Source organism: Solanum pennellii, chromosome 2 (assembly GCF_001406875.1).
Source record: "Solanum pennellii chromosome 2, SPENNV200".
Taxonomy (NCBI): domain Eukaryota; kingdom Viridiplantae; phylum Streptophyta; class Magnoliopsida; order Solanales; family Solanaceae; genus Solanum; species Solanum pennellii.
In genome coordinates, this window is record NC_028638.1 from 58,043,204 (window position 1) to 58,062,791 (window position 19,588).

The window sequence follows — 19,588 nt, forward strand, 5'->3', positions numbered from 1 at the left end:
TCACCATCCCAAATAAAAATTGTTTTTAAAAAATATTTTCAATTTCATAAATTATTTTCTACTCTAGTAAAAATAAAGATGTCTCTCAAAAACATTTTTCATTCATAAATTAAACACTAAAAATCATTTCCAGAAAATATTTTCTACTCACCAACCAAACATGAAAAAAAAAATCCAAAATTAGAGGAAAACATTTTCTAGAAAAAGATTTTTCATGGAATACATTTTTCTTGTACCAAACACACCCATTAAGTAGGTTCATTTGAAATATTTTTTAATGATCTTTTCTTTTTGAAACAAAAGAACGCGGCTGAGAAATTACAATAAGATTAAATTTAAATAGTCAAATTAACTGAATTACTAAGATTTTGTAATTCATTCGAAAGCTATAATTGAAGGATGAAAAATTGATACTAATTACATTTCGCTTGAGACAATGTATGACATTTTCTTTTTTGTTCTAGAGTCATATATTTTCTTAAACATAAAGTAATTAGGAATTTTTTAGCTGCTAATATTTCTTTTCCCTTCTAAGGAACTAGATGTTGCCCACCAAAATATTTTGATTTTTGTTTAAGACATGGACAAGAAGGATGAAAAAAATACAACGATTATTTTCTATTTTAATTCTTAGTGATATACCTAGTTTGTTTGAAAGCTCTTGTCATAGGCATAATTTAATTATCATTTTGGTACAAAAAAGAGTAATCACCATTTGGGAGAAAATAATTGTCCTCTTCCAAAACGCTAAACATATATCATTGTATACAAATACAATCAATAAAGGTTGTAACTAAACTTCATTTTTCTTTTTCCTGCTTTCTTTTCTATATTTTTATAAAAATATGTTTTGTCGTATTTTCCTTTTTTGGTGAGACGTTACATTCATTGCTTTATTTGGTTTAGCAAAGCTAATTGAAAACAGTTTGTAAGACGTTTGGTTCGTTTTCAAAATAAGGATATGAGTTTGGGATTCCACAAAAGAATTAATAAAGGATAACATATCATTTCGGGAACACGGATTAATTCTACTAAATCTCCAATAATATTTATCCACCCTTTTAATATAATAAATTTAATCTCTTAAAAAATATATAATTAATGTTAATGATAATAATAAATTAGAAATTAAGTATTAATTTATAAAATGAACAAATATTATTGAATATCTCAAAATAATATTGTGACAATTATTATTGGACGGAGGAGGATTCATCAATGGTATGGATAACCCTATCTACAATAATTTGGATTGGTAGTTTGAAAAAAGAATATTTAGGAGAACACAACTAATCAAATAATATATGAAAAATATTTGTATTCCAGTTATATAACTTAAATCTAATAAAAAATAGGCCCAAATTATGTGCTTGTTGCTATTACTATTATAATATTATATGAATTGGTAGTCAGGTGCATATGGTACATATAATAAGATACAACCAGATAAAAAAAAAATTACACCTGGTGTACGACATCCCCATTAAAATTTATTTTTTCTGAATTCACGTCGGGTAGGACCCATTTGAGGGAAAAGGGAAACACTCCCTTCCAATGATTTTTTTTCACAGCCAAGACTCAAACTCGATACATCTACTTAAAGGAGGAATAATCTCATTCACTGCACCACATTTGTTAGTGTTAGATAAAGGCTAACTTTCACATATAGCAAATAAAAAATTCATATTTATATGTTATAGCAAAGTTTGCATAATTGTTTTTCACAGCAAACATAAAAACTGTATAATTCGCTATACATATACAGTTGAAACAAATTGTATAAAACGAAGTGTATAAAACAAGAAAGAGAAAGAGACTTGGGCAGAGAACTGTATAAAAACGAAGTGTATAAAACGAATGGTATCATTATAAGTGTATAGAACGATTATATACAATTTGAATTTGTATAGAATGAGAAAGAGAGAAAAACAAAAGAGACTTGACAAGGAATATACAATTGAATCGAATTGTATAAAACGAGAAAGAGAGAAATTAGATACAATTTGAAAATTGTATAAAACGAGAAAGAGAGAAAGGCTAAAGAAACTGCGCAGGGGAGTATTTTTATTGTATGATTATAAGTGTATAGGACGAAAATATATGTACTTGCATGTGTATATACAATTTTCTCACGCTTTATACAAACAGAAACACAATTTATACATTTCGCTTCTGTTTGTATAAGTCAGAAAGGCGAGGGTGGCAAGCGAGATTTGGGAGAGTGGCGAGCGAGATCTGGAAGAGGGGAGAAAGGGGAACAAAAATATATGGATTTATACAATTTTCTCTGCTTTATACAATTAGAAACAATTTTTATATACTTGTGTTTGTATAAAAAGTGACGAAGCGAGCGAGAGATTGGAGGAGAGTGGCGAGCGAGATATTTGGGAGAGAGGCGCCTAGCAATTTTTTGCAAACGTTTGCTATGGAGCACAATTAAATCAAACCCTAGCTCCTCCATTTATTTTAGATTATTAGTTTGCTATTATATACAATTTTCCCTAAATAAATCATATTCGAAAATTCTTTGTAGGGAAAATTAATTAAACTTTTGAACACTCCAATGGGCCTTATTTTCATTATTACAGAAAGATCCATATCTGCATTTCTAGAGTGGGCCTTAGCTGAAGATTCCGCCTACTACATAGGTTGGGCCTCAGTTACCAATTACATAGCCCACTTGCCAAACCACTGCCATTTAATCCATACTATAGCCCCAATCCCCATCCTGTTTTGGACAGCTATTTAAATTTGTCCTTTTTCAAAAATTATTTAAAGTTTAGCCAATCTTTACGGTGGAAATAAAATGTCTCTTTGGCTTAATAATCACAACATGATTATTGAAGATTATTAAATTGTCAATCATAATTTTCATTAAACTTCCACGTGGCAATCGACACCATACATTCAAGTCTCACCAATATTAGTAAGTCTATCCCTCATAGCAATTTCTTCTCCTTTATCTATGGTATAATAATCATTCCGTCTTATCTTATCTAATTTTTCTTTTTAATTTATTAAAATAGAATATTTTTTTTCAACTCTTTGATTCTAAACTTTTTAGATTATATGTTTAAACTACATGATTAAAGAGCATAATAAATTATACTCTTATGTTTCTTTAGATATTAATAAATTATACTCTTATGTTTCTTTAGATTAAGATTTAAAAGTATTTTTTTTTATAGAAAAATAAATGTCAAATCAAAATAATACACGAGTTTGAAAGAGAAAGAGTACTTACTATGACATGCTTTAACGTTGTCAATTGTCATATTATAGCTTGATATTTCTTTTAATTGAGTTTCCTACTCTTTCATTATAAAAAAAATCATATAACATTTTAAAAATGTGCGACATAAGATAATGGAAGTTGGGTCTTTTTTTCTTCTTTGTTTGAGAGTAGGTGGGCTTAAATTTATTAAAGTAAAACTTTGTTTTGAACAAATTAGATGACAGAAAAAAATTAAACTTCCATTTCAATTTATGCATGCTATTAGTCGCTATCCAAATTCTTCTGATACAAAAAATATCAAGAAAATTTTAATGATATCTTAAATTATCTATAAACCGCCCTTTTTAACTTTGTTCCACTAATAATGTTGATTAATTAATCCACAACAGGAAAATCATATTAGTCTTCCTATTTGGTACCCACGTTAACAAAAATATCGAACACGTTGATATTAAAAGGAAAACTTTTGGTCATTGTGGAATCCACTTGTTTGAGTACTCTTCATTTTGACCATTTTCAGTTTAACATTTTATTAGTTTTAATTTTTTATACACCAATAATATAGCTTTATTAACCTTCCACGGTAAATTAAATTGGACCAATTATTTTATCTATGAATTTACAAATCGAATCTAAACTACTTGACCAAATTATTTGAGGTAACATATACAACTATGAAGCTTGCTTCTCAATATAAAAGTGGGCCGTCAAAATGAAAATAATAAATAATATTATATATTACTTCGTTCACTTCTAACTGTCATTATTTTTTTAGAGTCAAACAAACAATAAGAATTTTAACTATCATTTCATAATGTATTTTTTAATCATATTGATATACAAAAAAATTGAAATATATAGTACTTTTCATATAATTCTGAATATCTAAATTTTTTTAATTTAACATATCAAATTGGTGTAATCAAATTTAATTTTAAAATTAATCAAATTAAACTCTTAAAAAAGTATTATATAACAATTAAAAGTGGACAACGGATAGTAGAATTTATTACCAAACTAAGTCATTATATAAAATAATTTATCAAAATAATACATTTTTTCAAAATTTTACAAAACTAGTATAAACGTATTTCACAATAACGTTTTAGGATATATTTCAATTTTTAAAACTTGCAGCGTTAGGTTGATATACGTTACTGTGAGTAACGTTTTACTCCTAAAACGTTTTTTTGAGTAACGTTTTACTCCTAAAACCTTACTGTAAGTAACGTTTTAAGAGTAAGACGTTACTCACACTAACGTTTTAGGAGTAAAACGTTACGATGGGTAACGCATATCAATCTGACGCCGTCAACTTTTAAAAAATAAAATATACCCTAAAACGTTACTGTGAAATACGTTTATACTAATTTTGTAAAATTTAAAAAAAACATATCATTTTGATAAATTACTTTATATAGTAGCTTAATTTGGTCAATACTTCACGGAGAGTAACTAGCTTGTTATACTAAACGGGCCTGTAAGCAATCTAATCTCAAATATTTTGTTCAGGGAACCAATTATGATGCCACTGAAATCATGTGATGAGAATTTCAATTATGTGTGGCTAAACTAAACCCCTCAATATATGTATATATGTGATGACAATAAAAAGAAGAACAGGACTGATGGAGACTAAGGGGGTGGGGTAGGGGAATGGGGACAAAAGTCCAATAATACATGTATGTCCATACAACTTAATCTTATCTAGTACTACTAGTATCTAGTTTTAGTAGGGATAGTTTGATACCAAGTAAGTGTATAAGAATTGAACTAAATATAATTTATGATTAATTTGAGATTAGTTATTTCTCTTATCATTTAGGATGAATAGAATTTATGATATAATAAATGAATATCAATTTTTTTAGATGAATTGACATGAATTTTATATAGTACAAATAATATCTAGATTTGGTAGGGATAGTTTGGTACAAAGTGTAAGAATTGAACCGAATATGATGTACGATACTAGAAAATGATTTTCCTACTTATTTTTTTAAGAAATCAACTCATTGAGAAAATATATGATGAAAAATAAAAACTTACTAAAATAATGAAAAAGCGTAGATTATATTATTAATATCATGATTTCACATCTGTTAATTATACGTACATTATAATACTAAATATATTCATTTTATGATCGCTTAAAAATCTAAACAATACCAGAACTAATACATATAATATTATTTTCTAAGAGGTATAACTGTACGTCATATGAGTGGGTGACGCAAACTCCTTTTGTGATATACATATCAAATCCCATTTCTACCTCTATCTGTTCGATCATAACCTAAATTTTGATTGATAAGGATGTTGGGTTTGGTGGAGCCTCTACTATATAATCTTATATATAAATTCCCCACTATATATTAGTATTTTTTTTTCTTCTTCTCATCTCATATCAATATCACTTTCTCCTTTTGTAGGGTCCCCCATATATAGATATTGGAGTTTTAAGTTAATTTTGTCACACCTTTTTATTGGGTTGTGTGAACCCATTTCATGATATTGCCTCTATAATGGTATAGTACAATTATTCATTTTAAAATTGACTCTCTCTTTCTTGGAGGACCGCTTGCCTTAGTGGAGAAATTGTGTGAAGCATTAAAAATACAAATAACCTAAGAGGTTGTTTGATTTAAAACAAGGACATTTCAGAGTTCACACCATAATATGAATAACTTATTGCATTTGTTATATGTAACATGTTTTTTGTCAAAATTTTGGTATAAAGTAATTACTCCAGATAAACATGAGAAAAATTTATAATTTCAAATTTCGTACTCGAATAATTCGTCTTTATCCTTGATCCAATAGCATGCTCCTAAGAGTTATAGCTTCTAACTTGAAATTGATATCCTCTGATTTCATGTTAAGTCTTCAATGTTTCAGAAAAAACTTATTTATGTCATCCGTTAAAAGTTTGGTTCATCTATGCCATTACCATTCAAGAAAAGGCTCAATCATGCCATTATTTTTTAATAGTGGTTTTGCAAAACAATTTTTAACACGTGGTCAGTTGTAATTAGGCCAGATCATCAATCTTTTAAATAAAAAAAATCATAATTCTGAAAAAAAAAATTAAGTTATTTAAAAAAAAAAAATTGATTATGTGGCCGAATTATAATTGGTCATGTGTCAAAAATAGTTTTGCAAAACCATTGTTAAAAAATAATGGCGTGAATGAGTCTTTTTTCTTTAACAGTAATGACATAAATGAGCGAAACTTTTAACTGATGACATAAATGAGCCTTTTCTGAAAGTTTTATGGCATATTTGAGTTTTTTCCCTATTATGTACTATAGAAAATTGTACGAAATATATAAATTAAAAATTATTTTTCATACACACATATTAAAACTTATACATCTTTAATGAAATTTCTGACTTCACGACTAATATTACTTAGCTTATTACAAAGTATAAAGAGAAAAGTGATATTTTATAATATAGTTTAAATCATATGATTAACAGAGTAATGAGAGTCCTGTCAGCAAATTGCCCCACGTTAGTAAAGAAGAGAATAGAGATATTATATTAGTAAAAAAATAGTACATCGATCTCAAAGCTCAAGGCAGTTTGTTCATCATCTATTCTTTCTCCCCATATGGGAAGAAGAGAATATCTGCTTCTCTAATTGCCGACAAACAAAAGTTTTTTAGCAGTGAAACTCAGGTAGAATTATTATTATTTTTTAAAAAAAATTAGCAAATGTTATTAAAATGTAAATAAATGATGGTGCTATTTGTATTGGGAAGAAAGCCACTGCATCCTCTCTATAATTTAAATTACATGCAAAAAAAAAAAAGTATATGTTATACACTTTTTTAAAATTTCTGTGGCAGAGACAAAAAGAGAGGTAATATGGATATTTCATAACATAGATTTGTGTGAGCAGGTAGCGTGTATACATGTTATGATTAATGTCATTATCCCTAATTAATTGTTACTTAATTAAGTTTAGTCAGTAGTTAGTCCCTGTCATTTAATTCATAATCCAACCCGTGATTTCATCACACACAGAAACACATGGCTTTTTTCTCTTGACTTATATGTACTGCCCTAAAAAAAAAACAAGATTTCATCAGAATCCAGTGAACCAGTCAATATTTTAATTTCCCCTTTTTTTAAAAAAAAATAAAATGGGAAAATAGATATGTATTACTTTACGTGTCAATTTATATCATTTACATTTTTTTTAGGTCAAAAAATTATATTTAGCAATGATTTAACTTTAGCTGTCATTTTACTAGGCACTAGTCGTATAAACATTTATTACTTATATTATATCACTAGTTAAAGAAGACATGATACATAAATATGCCCTTTAACTTGATTTCAAATTATATTTATGTCTTTCAACTTTGGGTGTGCACAAGTAGACACTTAAATTTGTGTAAAGTTGAACAAATAGACACACATGTCATCCTATGTGTCATTTTTTGTCCTATATGGTGTCTTACGTGTATTGTGCCATGTAGGACCCATGTGTTTATTTATTTAAAAGTTGGATAGTTAAAGTATTTGTTTGTGCATTATGAAAATTGAAGGTCAAAATTAAAATTTGAAGCCAAATTTAGAATTCAAAGTTAAAATATCCCTTTCTTTTTTCTCTTAAACACGTGTCAAGTTAATATAGAGACTAAAAAAAGGATGATGGTGGGCTGATCTTGATATTTTGCTAATTGAAGGTTTAGGTAGATTTATGACAAGAAGAGCATAAAATGGGAAAGAGTAGTACTCATGAAAGAGAGGAAGATATCATACTACTTTTGGCAGGACTTTCTTTGTAAAGTAATAAAAACATTTTGTGGCTGATGAAGATTCTTCAGCATTTTTATTTTATCAACAAAATATCTTTAGTCTGTACACTAAAAAGATTAATTGATGATGCGTCACTTGCTGTACAAAATGTACTAGATGATGCCTTATCTTGTGTATAGCATGTACAGCAAGCAAATCTTTCAAATAATGTTTAGATATTACCACTATATAGTACAAACTTCTCAATTCAAGATTATTCAACAATAAATACAAGTAAATTTTATCCTATTCTTGATGTAAAATTTGTTAAACATGGTTCAGGCCCTGCCTAGCCTGCACTGAAAAATGACAATGTAAATCTTACTAGTATATGTTGCTATGCTCCTATGTACCAACCCTATCCAATCCATCAAACAATTGCCAAAAACTAAAATCTTGAGCTATGGCCTATGATTAGCTTTATTAATGCCTATAGTATAGTGGATATCTGAAGATCCACTAAGCATTGAACCACGCCAACTACAAGACATTGTTTTGTTAACATATTACTACATCCATTTAAAAAAGAATAATATAGTTTGATTTAAAATAAAGTTTTTTAAAAAAAAAACTTTTTAATTTTGTGGTTATAAATTAAAATTATATCAAAATATCATTTAAACATGTCATGTGAAAAATTAAGTTAAAATATTATCCCAAAATAAAATGGATTATTCTTTTTGAAATAGATTAAAAAAGAAATAAGATCGTTCTTTTTCTGAACGAAGGAAATATACTAATCTGTCGTTATTATTTCCCTTTTTATTCTACTTCTTGTTAGCCGATCAGAATTTATCGAAAAAAATCTTCTTATTCCATAAAATAGGGATTATATGATCAACGTAATTTTTAATTTATTTCTCCAAACTTCACTTTTGTTGCTGTATATTATTATTGTTGTTGTAACTTGTGAGAAATAAGCTAAGGTCAAGTTGGGAATAACAATAGGGTCATGTTTTGAATTATGGAACACAAAGTGATCAGAATTAACAGTAATAACATATCATCTACTTAAAATATTATTGATACTATAGTATATGTAATGATGGCCAATTTTTTTTTTCTAACAAAAAAAAAAAGGAAGGGATATGGGACCAAGTAACAGTAAGGATGAAGGGTAGGGCGTGGCTCAGCCTTTTAGTAAACCGAAAAGGACCCCACCACCCCTCCATACTTGTGCACCTTCTTGAACCGGCAACGCGTGCTTTAATGTCCCTCTCCTCCAACTACTATCATCTTCTTTTGATTTTACCATATGGACACAAACACATTCTTTGCATCTTTCTTTTATTTTTCAAAAAATAAAATATTGGATTCTTCATCAATCATTGTGTTACTATTTTATCACATTATGTGTTTCAATTTAATACCATAAAAATTTATTCAACGAAATAGAGTCAGAGTTTTAAGTTTATAAATTCTGAACCAGATAATGATAATGCTAATAATTGAATTCTAAATGTATCATGTATACAATTTTAATAATCCTTTTAAGATACATACTCTTTTTGAAAGTAAAATCTATTGAATTTGACCGATATAGGAAGTTTTAAATAACTTTTATAAGTTTGCCTTGTTTTAAAAGGGATTCAACAAGTCTTATTAGTAATAATTTTGTTTTTATTTTACTCTAGTAGCATAATTTTTGAACGAAAAAGTACTAAAATTTCTAATTTACCTTTACTTCTGCCACATTTACATGATGTGGAATTAAAAAAAAATGCCAGTTAAATCCATCTCTCTTCCATACTCTTGGTGTATGTATTGGAATATTACCTTTGCATTCTAATCCGTCCATCTGTACTAATAATTATAACATCTAAAAACACAACAAAGACAAATCCAGCTCTATTAATATTCTTTCCTTAAAATAATTTAATTTGAAGTCTATCCATCCAACCAAATTTGCCTTATAAATGTGCACATGTTCTTATATATTCGAGGCCGTCGACTTACGCAACTTTTATTTTTAACTATAATATAAAAATATATAAACAATCAAATCGAACAATCAATGAATCTAAGCCTTTAGCTTGTTTCCAATCACATAGTTATAATTTAACTTAAGAAACTCATCACATGGTCGCATTAATGTCCATCATATTAGATGGTGTTGCGTTGGCCACCGTGGGGGAGTTAAGGGATCAAGATTCATTTAATCACTACCGATAATACCTACACAATATTTTATATTAATCATGGAGCTGTTGTGACGAAAAATAGAATCAATAATTATGCCCGATTAAATTATACTAATAATAAAAGATGATATCTCCATAATAATAAGGTAATTAGAACGTATATTATTGTGTGTTTTAATAATTAATAATATTGGATGGTATTGTGAACAATAATTGAGGTGTAGCATGATGTAGGTAAAAATGTTGAAGATAAGTTGATCAACTTTTGGAGTATACGAAAGGGTACCCACAAAAACGTACGGCCAGGATCAGATCTATTGTCGGCGGGGCCAGGTGATGACACCTATTTTTCTCTGCCCACAAGAATGGATGGAGATTGGGGACAATATCAGATATACTTAGTACTATATTTACAAGTATATAACAGGCAAAGGTTGAGACAACTATACTTCGTATATATTTTTTTGTCCGTTCGTATTCGTATTGATATTCGATTATATATAGATTCACATTATATAAAATTTTATTTAAAAATTTAAAAATATTTTTTAATAAAAGCTCAAAAGGAACAATCTCAATCGTTGCAACGCATCATTCAAGGGATACATGTATACAAACATAATGAGGTTATATTGTATTTAGTACTAGTAATTTAGTGCATGTGATTCCTTCCTAAGCTGTTACATTGATGATTGCATCTAATCCACCCCCACTCCCAACCCCCTATGTGGTGTGATCCACTTATATAGAAGTATATATTATTCTTCTCCCCTGCATTATACGAGAGTACAACTATATATTATAAAGTTAAAAAAATATGTTATCGTGATTAGAAAATGTTTAAATATTATGTGCACTGCTGGACTTGTCTGGGGGCATCTCTTTCATAAAACTCAAACCACATTGGCTAAGGGGACTGGATTTGTTTGGCATGCTTCCTCCCTAGTCCCTCCCCCCTACATACCTATTTCACCTTTTTTTTTCCTATCAAACTCCAAAAATACAACAACATTTGCTTTGATTTCTGTGTGATAAATGAGAATCTTAAATTCTTCCTTATCAGTCCTAATAATGATATTTTATTCTTTCCTCTTTTAACTTTATATATATATATATATATATATATATCTTTGGGGGTGCTCACTTTGGCAGTATATACTAGAGGCAAAATTAAAAGTGGGATGTTAATAAACTCTCTCAAACAAAGAAAGTCTAAAAGTCTCCAAGTTTTGGTTTATAAACTCCTCAAAGTTCTTCTATTCGATCAATAAAGTACGACGTTACAGGTAAAGACGCTGAATTCAATTATAAAAAAATATGTATTTTCTCTTTGCTCTTTCTTTCTTTGGTACTCTATAATGTAAGTATTTTTATAATTTACATGAACATAATTATTGTATGCTTAGCGTCGATCAACGACAAAAATAATCAAAAATATCCATCTGATTATCGATTAATAGCTAGCAATTTCTTTGATACACGGAATGGAATTATATGTTTTCTAATTACCTATCTAATGAAAACTAAAAATATCGAAAACGTATTAACAAAAAAAAAAAAGAAGTGAGAAGCATGTGGCATGCTGTAAACTGGTAACAGAGAATAGTTTAATTTGTCGAAAAATATCTGTATTTTTTTAGGATGTGTGAATTAACTTGATTTTACAAGAATATTACTACTGTTGTTATGATGGTGATATATATATATGTTGATCATGGCTTGCTTTATAATAGGACATATATAGATGATTTATATATATAATGCTATTATTAGTATTATTGGTGTGGCCCAAATTGACAGTAATTTGTATGGAAAAGAACGACAATAAAAACAAACAAAATCACACATGCCAAAATAGGGGTACTGCGTTAATCTCCTTCAGTCATAAAAAAGTTGTGCAATAAATTGGGAAGCTTGATATTTTCTTAGATCATAGCCTTTAACGTCTATCAACTTCTTTTCTATTATTATTATTATTACAACAATTAAATAGCTACTATTTCTTTATTCATTTTTCAATTAAAAAAAAAAAAAAAACTTACTTGATTTCTGCTTCTTTTAGGTACTAATATACATTCCAAATTCCGGAGATACATTGAGTCAAATCGAAGAAACATCGTTCTCTTCCTCTTCTTTCTATCTTTTTTATTTTTTGTTGATTTTAAAAATGGAGAAGCTTATCAATCCTTACGATAAGGAATACATGAAGATGGCGATGTTAAAGCATGAAGAGATCTTCAGAGAACAGGTAAAATTTATTTTATGTTTCGTTCTGAATCAACTGACTCTAGATTTTATTTATTAATTGCTTAATGACATGTGTTTTGTCAGGTGTACGAACTGCATCGTCTATATCAAACACAGAAATTACTGATGAGAAACATGTCAAGTAGTACTAATAATCGGCCTCAACAAGTCATGAAAGATCATCATCAAGTAGTGGTAAACCATTTAGATTCAAACAAAAAGATAACTGCTCGTCAATGTATTGACTTGGAAATAAGGCCAAATACAGACGAAGAACACATTGCAGAATCAGGTGGTGAAGATGATACTCATGAATTGGAATTAACATTAGGGCTATCAAGTTACAACGTTCGTCGAAGGAGAAAAACAGCTCATTTTGATTCTTCTTCACCAAGTTTTTCTTCATCTAATTCAACAGGATCTGCTTCTAGCCAAATAAAGAATACTACAACAAATTTAGTGAGAAATTCCAGGATTATTGAAGGTAGTAAATGGGGACTTGAAGAGAAATTGCCAGTTTCGAATAATTTTCAGATTGGTGCAAGAAGTTCACAGAGTAATCAAAATGTTGATCAAGAGCAATATAGATCACAAGATTCGTTGAATAATCCTCCTTGGCTTTTTCAAGTTTTGAGTTTGAATATGACGTGAAAAACTACTATTATTTAATTATGATGCTGATCGATGATTAATTAGTCGATCGGATGTGATAAGATTTTAGACTTTCATCCTACCGATCGACTACTTATGTAATTTAATTTGTGTGAAATTTTAGTATGATCTTTTGTTTAATTCTGATCTCTTTGTTTAATTTGCTAACGGTATTTTCGGGATTCAACAGCCAAATATAGTTGATTTGGATATGTATATGATTGTCCATTGTCTGTCCTTATTAGCTCACAAAAAAATATCTACAATCTGCGTATTTGTTTGCCCTACAATAGAATTGAGTTTGTTTCAAGTTTCATTCAGATTAAAATTACGATGAAAAAAAAAGTTCTTATGAAGATTTGATTGTGTTTGACTAATAATAAGATAAAATTAGTTAACATGTAATAAGTTGATGAAGAAGAAACTTCAAAAGGATTTTGAGTCATTTTATCATGATTTACTAATTAGTCATTATCAGTTGAAAATTTAAACATTTAAAAGTAGTTTTTAATACTTGAGACTTATCAACTACTTTAAACGAATCAAATCAAATAGGCTTTTGTGTCTTTAATAGAATAGAAAACCCAAACAAAAGGAATAATCAAAGTTGTTAAATAAATATTGATGATCAATTATTTAGGTTCATTGTACTAATAAAAGCTCTTCATCTATGACATAATCTCCAACTTGGATGTCCATTTAACAAACATAAAAAGGGTTAAGAGGTAGCTAGATTTGTGATAATATATTTAAGGAATCTGATCTAAACAGACTTTGTTAATTATTTCCACTTAAATGGGATGTGATGGGGAAATAAAAGAAAAGAAAAGAATAAGATGATTCTTAATTAAAATTATGTTTAGTAATTAATTGTAAGTCGTTTTCCACCAACCACATGGAAGCTACTCCTACCAACAGTTTGAGTAGGAATTGCTATAGTTTTGTCTGCCACCAAATGAACATTAGATTCCCAATCCAAATAAATAAAAGCTTCTCTATGCAATAATAATATATACTGGCGGGATGATCACTTTCTTTCTTTTTTTTTCTTCTGATCTCAAAAGTTAACGAAGCATCTGTTATTTCAAAAGCACACACTTTGTTTTATTGTCATGATGAAAAAAGGATTAATCATTTGGCTTCTCAGTTCCTTGTCTAATTACACGTACCCATGCGTACCTCTTACTCCAATTCTAGGGGCGGAGCTACCTTTGTCCGAGACAAGGCCCCCTCGAGGGCCAAGCAAGTAAAGCCATTGCTTTAGGTCTCGGAAAAGTTTAAATCCAATAATTATATACATAGTATATATTATTTTTAGTCTGTCTGACAAAATTAAATATGTTATTTGATAATAAATTTTTATAATCACACAAATATTATAACATGTTTATAATTAGAAGAATCAAAAACTCTATAATCACATAAATATTATGATATATTTAAATTTTCAACTTTTGAATATTCTTTATTTCTTTTATTAAATATCGTGTACTAAGAGATACAAAATGAAATGGAAAGAATTACTATTAGAAAAAGAGTTAATCTTAGTAATTGTTAAATTATGTCTGTCCCCTGTTAGCTTAGTGGACTAAATTTAAATATGAAGAGCTCTCACAAAAGGTCATACGATGCAAACAACGCAATGCAAGCTTTTCTAGCCCCTCAAAAATTATGAGCATCTGAAATTCATCTATGGTACTAATGTAGTTTTTTCTATTTGCTTCTTTTACACTTCTAATTTTTTTTTCTTCATAGATGTAGATTAAATATTGTTATTTATAAGAATTTAATAAAATTAATTAACTATGTTAGCATCTTAAAGAGTTAGAAAATAACATTTGAAATTTTTTTATCCGGTGTTCGAACTCTGACTAAATTCAGATCGCACATTACATGACCTATTCAAGGGTGTGCACTCACAATAAAATTTAAAGCTTGAACTCAAGACCTCTAATTAAAAATGTAACACCACTGAAAACTAAAATAACCATTGGAATAATTTAGAGTCTCTCATTACAATTTGAATTTAGGCTATAAAATTAATTGAGCCACCCTTGGTCTGAGGGTCAACTAATGAATCCTTCCTCAGAGAAATATACAATATAAATAGATCAAGATAATTAATGTATCTTTATATATATATATATATATATATATATATATATATATTATGACATTTCGAATTTTTTTTTTGACTTTCTATATATTTATATTTTATATTTTCACTCTACTTCCTTATTGAAAATTTCGGCTCAACCATTATTCAATCCTCTACTCCACAGTGAATTTTCAGTCTTAACGCACAAACCGATTTAAGGAACCCGATCATGAATTTCACCTCCATCCTAAAAGCTTATGATAACTTGAGCAACTACTGCAAAACAAAAAAGTTGCTAGTACTTTCAGCAGAAAATTTTCAGCATTTGAATTAATTAATCCATAATCCGTACTAATGTTGGATCCTGAAAGGCTTATGTACAGAGGGAGCAACTTCTCCTTAAATCTTCAGCATAATCTAAATATTATGTTGTTGTTTGTCAGACATTAGTTAACCCCCATTTCCATACAGATTAATCCATTATTCTTGCCACTGGAAAATGGCAGAAAACCAATATTACAAATCTTTCTTCGATAATGTACCTGGAAAAAATTTCTGGATTAAAGCATAACATAATCTGTATAAATGTATATAATCTACCATATAGACTTGCATAGATTTTGAATCCAGTCCGTACCATATTTAGACAATAATACAAATATAGCTAGCTCAAGTCACGATATGGAATGACGTCTATCTTTACTTGGTTTATTTCGAGTTTTGCCTTGCGTGAGTCCATCAGCTCGAATAATATTCTGAGCTTTTTCGAGTCTGAGCTCATGAAGTTAGATTTACTTGGCAAAGGAGGTTTACCAGCAGATGGATGAGTGATGACCAAAGGGCTGCTTGTAACTGATCTGTTTGAATTCGGTTTTTCAATTTCCAATCAACCTCATCTTCATTTTCAGAAGCTCAAATTTCAGCTCCTGATTTTCTAGTTTTAGACTCGAGACCTCGGGGTCAGCAGAGAACTGATGATTCATTTTGGAAGGGACAAGGGCAGGAGGTTTGGTTGCTACAAGCTGGCTCCCATCCATGGCATTGTGAAGACATTGCTGCTCGTAGTAAAGTACTTGCACAACTGTCTGAACAGGAAGCCTATCATTTTGAGCAGCATGAGCACAAGCTTCTTGAGAAAGCTTTTGACAGTCTATAACACCGCAAACCTTTTTTCTTTCCATGTCGCTTATATCTGGATGTGCCATCAAATTCCAACAAAAACATATTTAACACGTCTCCATAGATCAATTGATGTATTAAAGACATAATTAAGCAAATAAAAGATTGCTCATGTACTCTCTAGTAGTTCAAATTTTTACTTAAGAATTAAGACGGTCACACAATTCAACAATTAGAAGATCATGTTAGCTTGGTTTAAGAGTTCTGCGCTTTTTGTTCTGTATTTTAACAAGCTTAAACCTTCTGATCAGGTACAACTCATTACTAAAGAATATATTTGTTGTACTGACAACATGATGTGTGAAGGTTGTCATATAGGGTACATGGTTTATATCTTGTTATTATGTAACTCAGCAGGAAGAAGATTTGGAGCTTCCGCACTGAAAAACGTATTGAGCCTACCCTTATCTTTAGAAAGAGTAACAGGGGAGGTGCAGGTTGAACATCTATGAGCACATATACAAGAGTCTCTTTAGGGTGAGATACCATATATGAAATACATGTATGGATTTTAGTTTTATAACATCCGTCAGTTAACTCAGTGCATAGAACTAAGACTAGTTTTTATACTCAATATATAGGCATGCCAATTCTTATATACCATGCTTATACAAAGATTAGTTTTTCTTTGTTGGTGCATAGAACATAACAAAACAAGTATAGGCATGCCAATTCTTTTGGAAGTTATTTCTCCCTAGTTAACAATCTGATTTGAAATGATAGAAAAAGACCTCAAGTATAAACACACGCATAACAAAGCCTGCAACATACAGGATAAAACAAGCTGCCGCCATACTGTAGAGATGATCCTCTGCAGGCAGAAGAGATGACCCATGATCTTTGGGGAGCTAAGATTGTTATAGGATAAAGTAGGATAAGGCTGGTCGAGCAATGCCTGCAAATTGTGTCTTTGGAGAGTTTAAGATTGTAAAGATGACCGGTTTTTCGTTGATGACATATTGTCTGATTTTGTTTATTCCCAAAAAGTTTACCAGTCTGAATTAGGCCCATAACTCCAGTGATAAGAAAACACAGAAGGGTATAAATATCCCTTTACATAGTCTACTAGAACATCAAAAGCTTCAGAGGTCCAGATGCATTTCCCTAACAAAGGGATACTATCATGCTAGCACCAGAAGATGCACTGCTAAGGAAATTATCTGATCAAGATAATTAAATTTAGCATAGCAATTACCATGTAGCAGTCAGGAAGTTTTTTTCCATTACTAAACATGGCTTAAAATTCTAAATCAATGAAAATGCGGCTTGTATGGGTAAATATGCACATATAAACTTAGAATTAATCAGGTAATTTCATTGCACATACCTTAAAATAAATGTCAATGGCCCTGTACATCCCATCTTCAGTGATCCTTTCTTGCTCTGGAATGACTTCAGCAAGATTAATGAAGCTTGCGATGGATAGATTACGGTCAGAAGCTATTTCAGCAAGGTAATTTTCCATAAGTTCCGCAACCCGCTCCATGTCTCTTAATGAATGAGACTCATTATACTCTTCATCTCCCAATTGAATTTCCTCCATATCATGGTCAAGGAAATTCATCATAATAAGCTGCATGATTTCAATATCAAACAAAGTGTCCCCTGTGAAGGAATATGAAGGAATTAACAGATCATCCAATACAGCCTGTCCAAGCTGCAATGCCATCCTCTTCTCCAAGTCGAGCCTGCCAGCCATCGTGGTCTGCAGATATATTGCAGCTCGGAGCAGCATTGACAAAAAGCTAACGGATAATGCATTTTTCTCCCTTGGCAGAAGACCAACGATGGTTTCTACAACAACCCTTTTCCTCATGTTCTTGTTTTGGTTCAATCTTTTTCCTTCCCTTTCCAAATATTTCCTGTTATAAACAAAAAAGTTACTATATGCATAAAGATTTCAATTTAACCAATTCATCAAGATTTTATAGTACAAGGCCTCACCAAACAACGAAGAGACTTCTGTGCATAGAGCATTAATATTGGTCCAAGTGCATACTGCTTGAATCCCCTTCCCATCATTGCAATCAGAACCCTTTGGAAAAAATCAATTCTAAGGACGTTAAATCCTCCGACCACCAGTTAACTATAGACTTCGGGTTCGAAAACATAGAGGAAGTCAATCCATTGATACCAGTTTCTGCTCAACCTGATGTGGAGAATCGGTTATCCTTACAGGCTATATATGCAATTGTGTCAATGCAGCGGCTCACCAATTTCACTTTCTCTGAAATGGGAATAAGATTTTCTGATGAATGCAAAATTGTAACAGCACTATCAAGGCTCTTAATTCCTACTTCACTGAAGTAGTCCTCAGTTCTTCCCACCAAATTTGCAACTGCATAGTCTTCTGTTATCTCAAGGTATTCTGCTGCACATCTCAGCAAGGCAATGTTTTTTGTGCTTGTCTCAAAAAATTTTCCATAACAAAACTTTGCTGCAAGTTCAAATGCCTCTCCTCCACCGGGTATATCAGGGATTTCAATCGTAGAAACGTCAGCATCATTGGATTCAGAGACCAACTTCCTTATGTATTCACTCTTTGAAACTAATGGGAACTGCAAGCAGCACAGTTAATACACTATTAAACCTACTGATTCAATCATCAAAGATGAAAATCAAGGCGTGAACAAGGCCTCACTCCGCCTGTGTGAGCTCGTTCACATTGTCAGTCCCAACATCGGATAAAGGAGGAGGTTGCCCGTGGTCAATCGTAAACAACATCTCTATCCCATAAAGTTAGGGGTAAGGCTGCGTACATCTTACCCTCCCAAGACCCCACTATATATATTGAGATTACACTGAGTTTGTTATTGTTGTTGTAAGATGTGACCAAGGGACGATAATTCCAATCCAATTAGGAATTTAACTAAAACCAACAACAATTCGGTTTGTGCACCAAGTTCAGTTGACTTAATGACGAAAGCAGAGAAAAATAACGCACCTTGTGTAGTGTAAAGGAGATTCCTCCGGCATTTACAGTCACATCACTTGGGATCTCCTGGGAGAAAATCCTGTTAAGATAGATTATTATTTAGGCGAGTAATTTGAAAAACAGAGTAATGATTCTATAATATATGGAAGAGGCTACTTTATGAAAGTAGAAAATAAAGAAGTCAAAAATAGCACATACCATTCAGAGGTCCTCTTTATAGCAGAGGAAAGAAGCTCCTTTTTAGTGGACATACTGTTTAGAGTAGAAGGTTGTTCATTATCAAGATCAACATG

At 30.4% G+C, this 19,588-nt stretch overlaps 1 protein-coding gene and 1 pseudogene across 1 annotated transcript; one reads left to right on the top strand and one right to left on the bottom strand.

Annotated features, from left to right (window-relative positions):
- Nucleotides 1–10,986: 10,986 nt before the first annotated feature.
- Nucleotides 10,987–13,270, top strand: LOC107009276. Its single transcript, XM_015208587.2, has 3 exons — nucleotides 10,987–11,471; nucleotides 12,248–12,433; nucleotides 12,517–13,270. The coding sequence occupies exons 2-3, from the start codon at nucleotides 12,353–12,355 to the stop codon at nucleotides 13,081–13,083; spliced, it is 648 nt and encodes a 215-aa protein (XP_015064073.1). The 5' UTR covers nucleotides 10,987–11,471; nucleotides 12,248–12,352; the 3' UTR covers nucleotides 13,084–13,270.
- A 2,357-nt stretch (nucleotides 13,271–15,627) lies between these two features.
- Nucleotides 15,628–19,588, bottom strand: LOC107010589 (annotated as a pseudogene).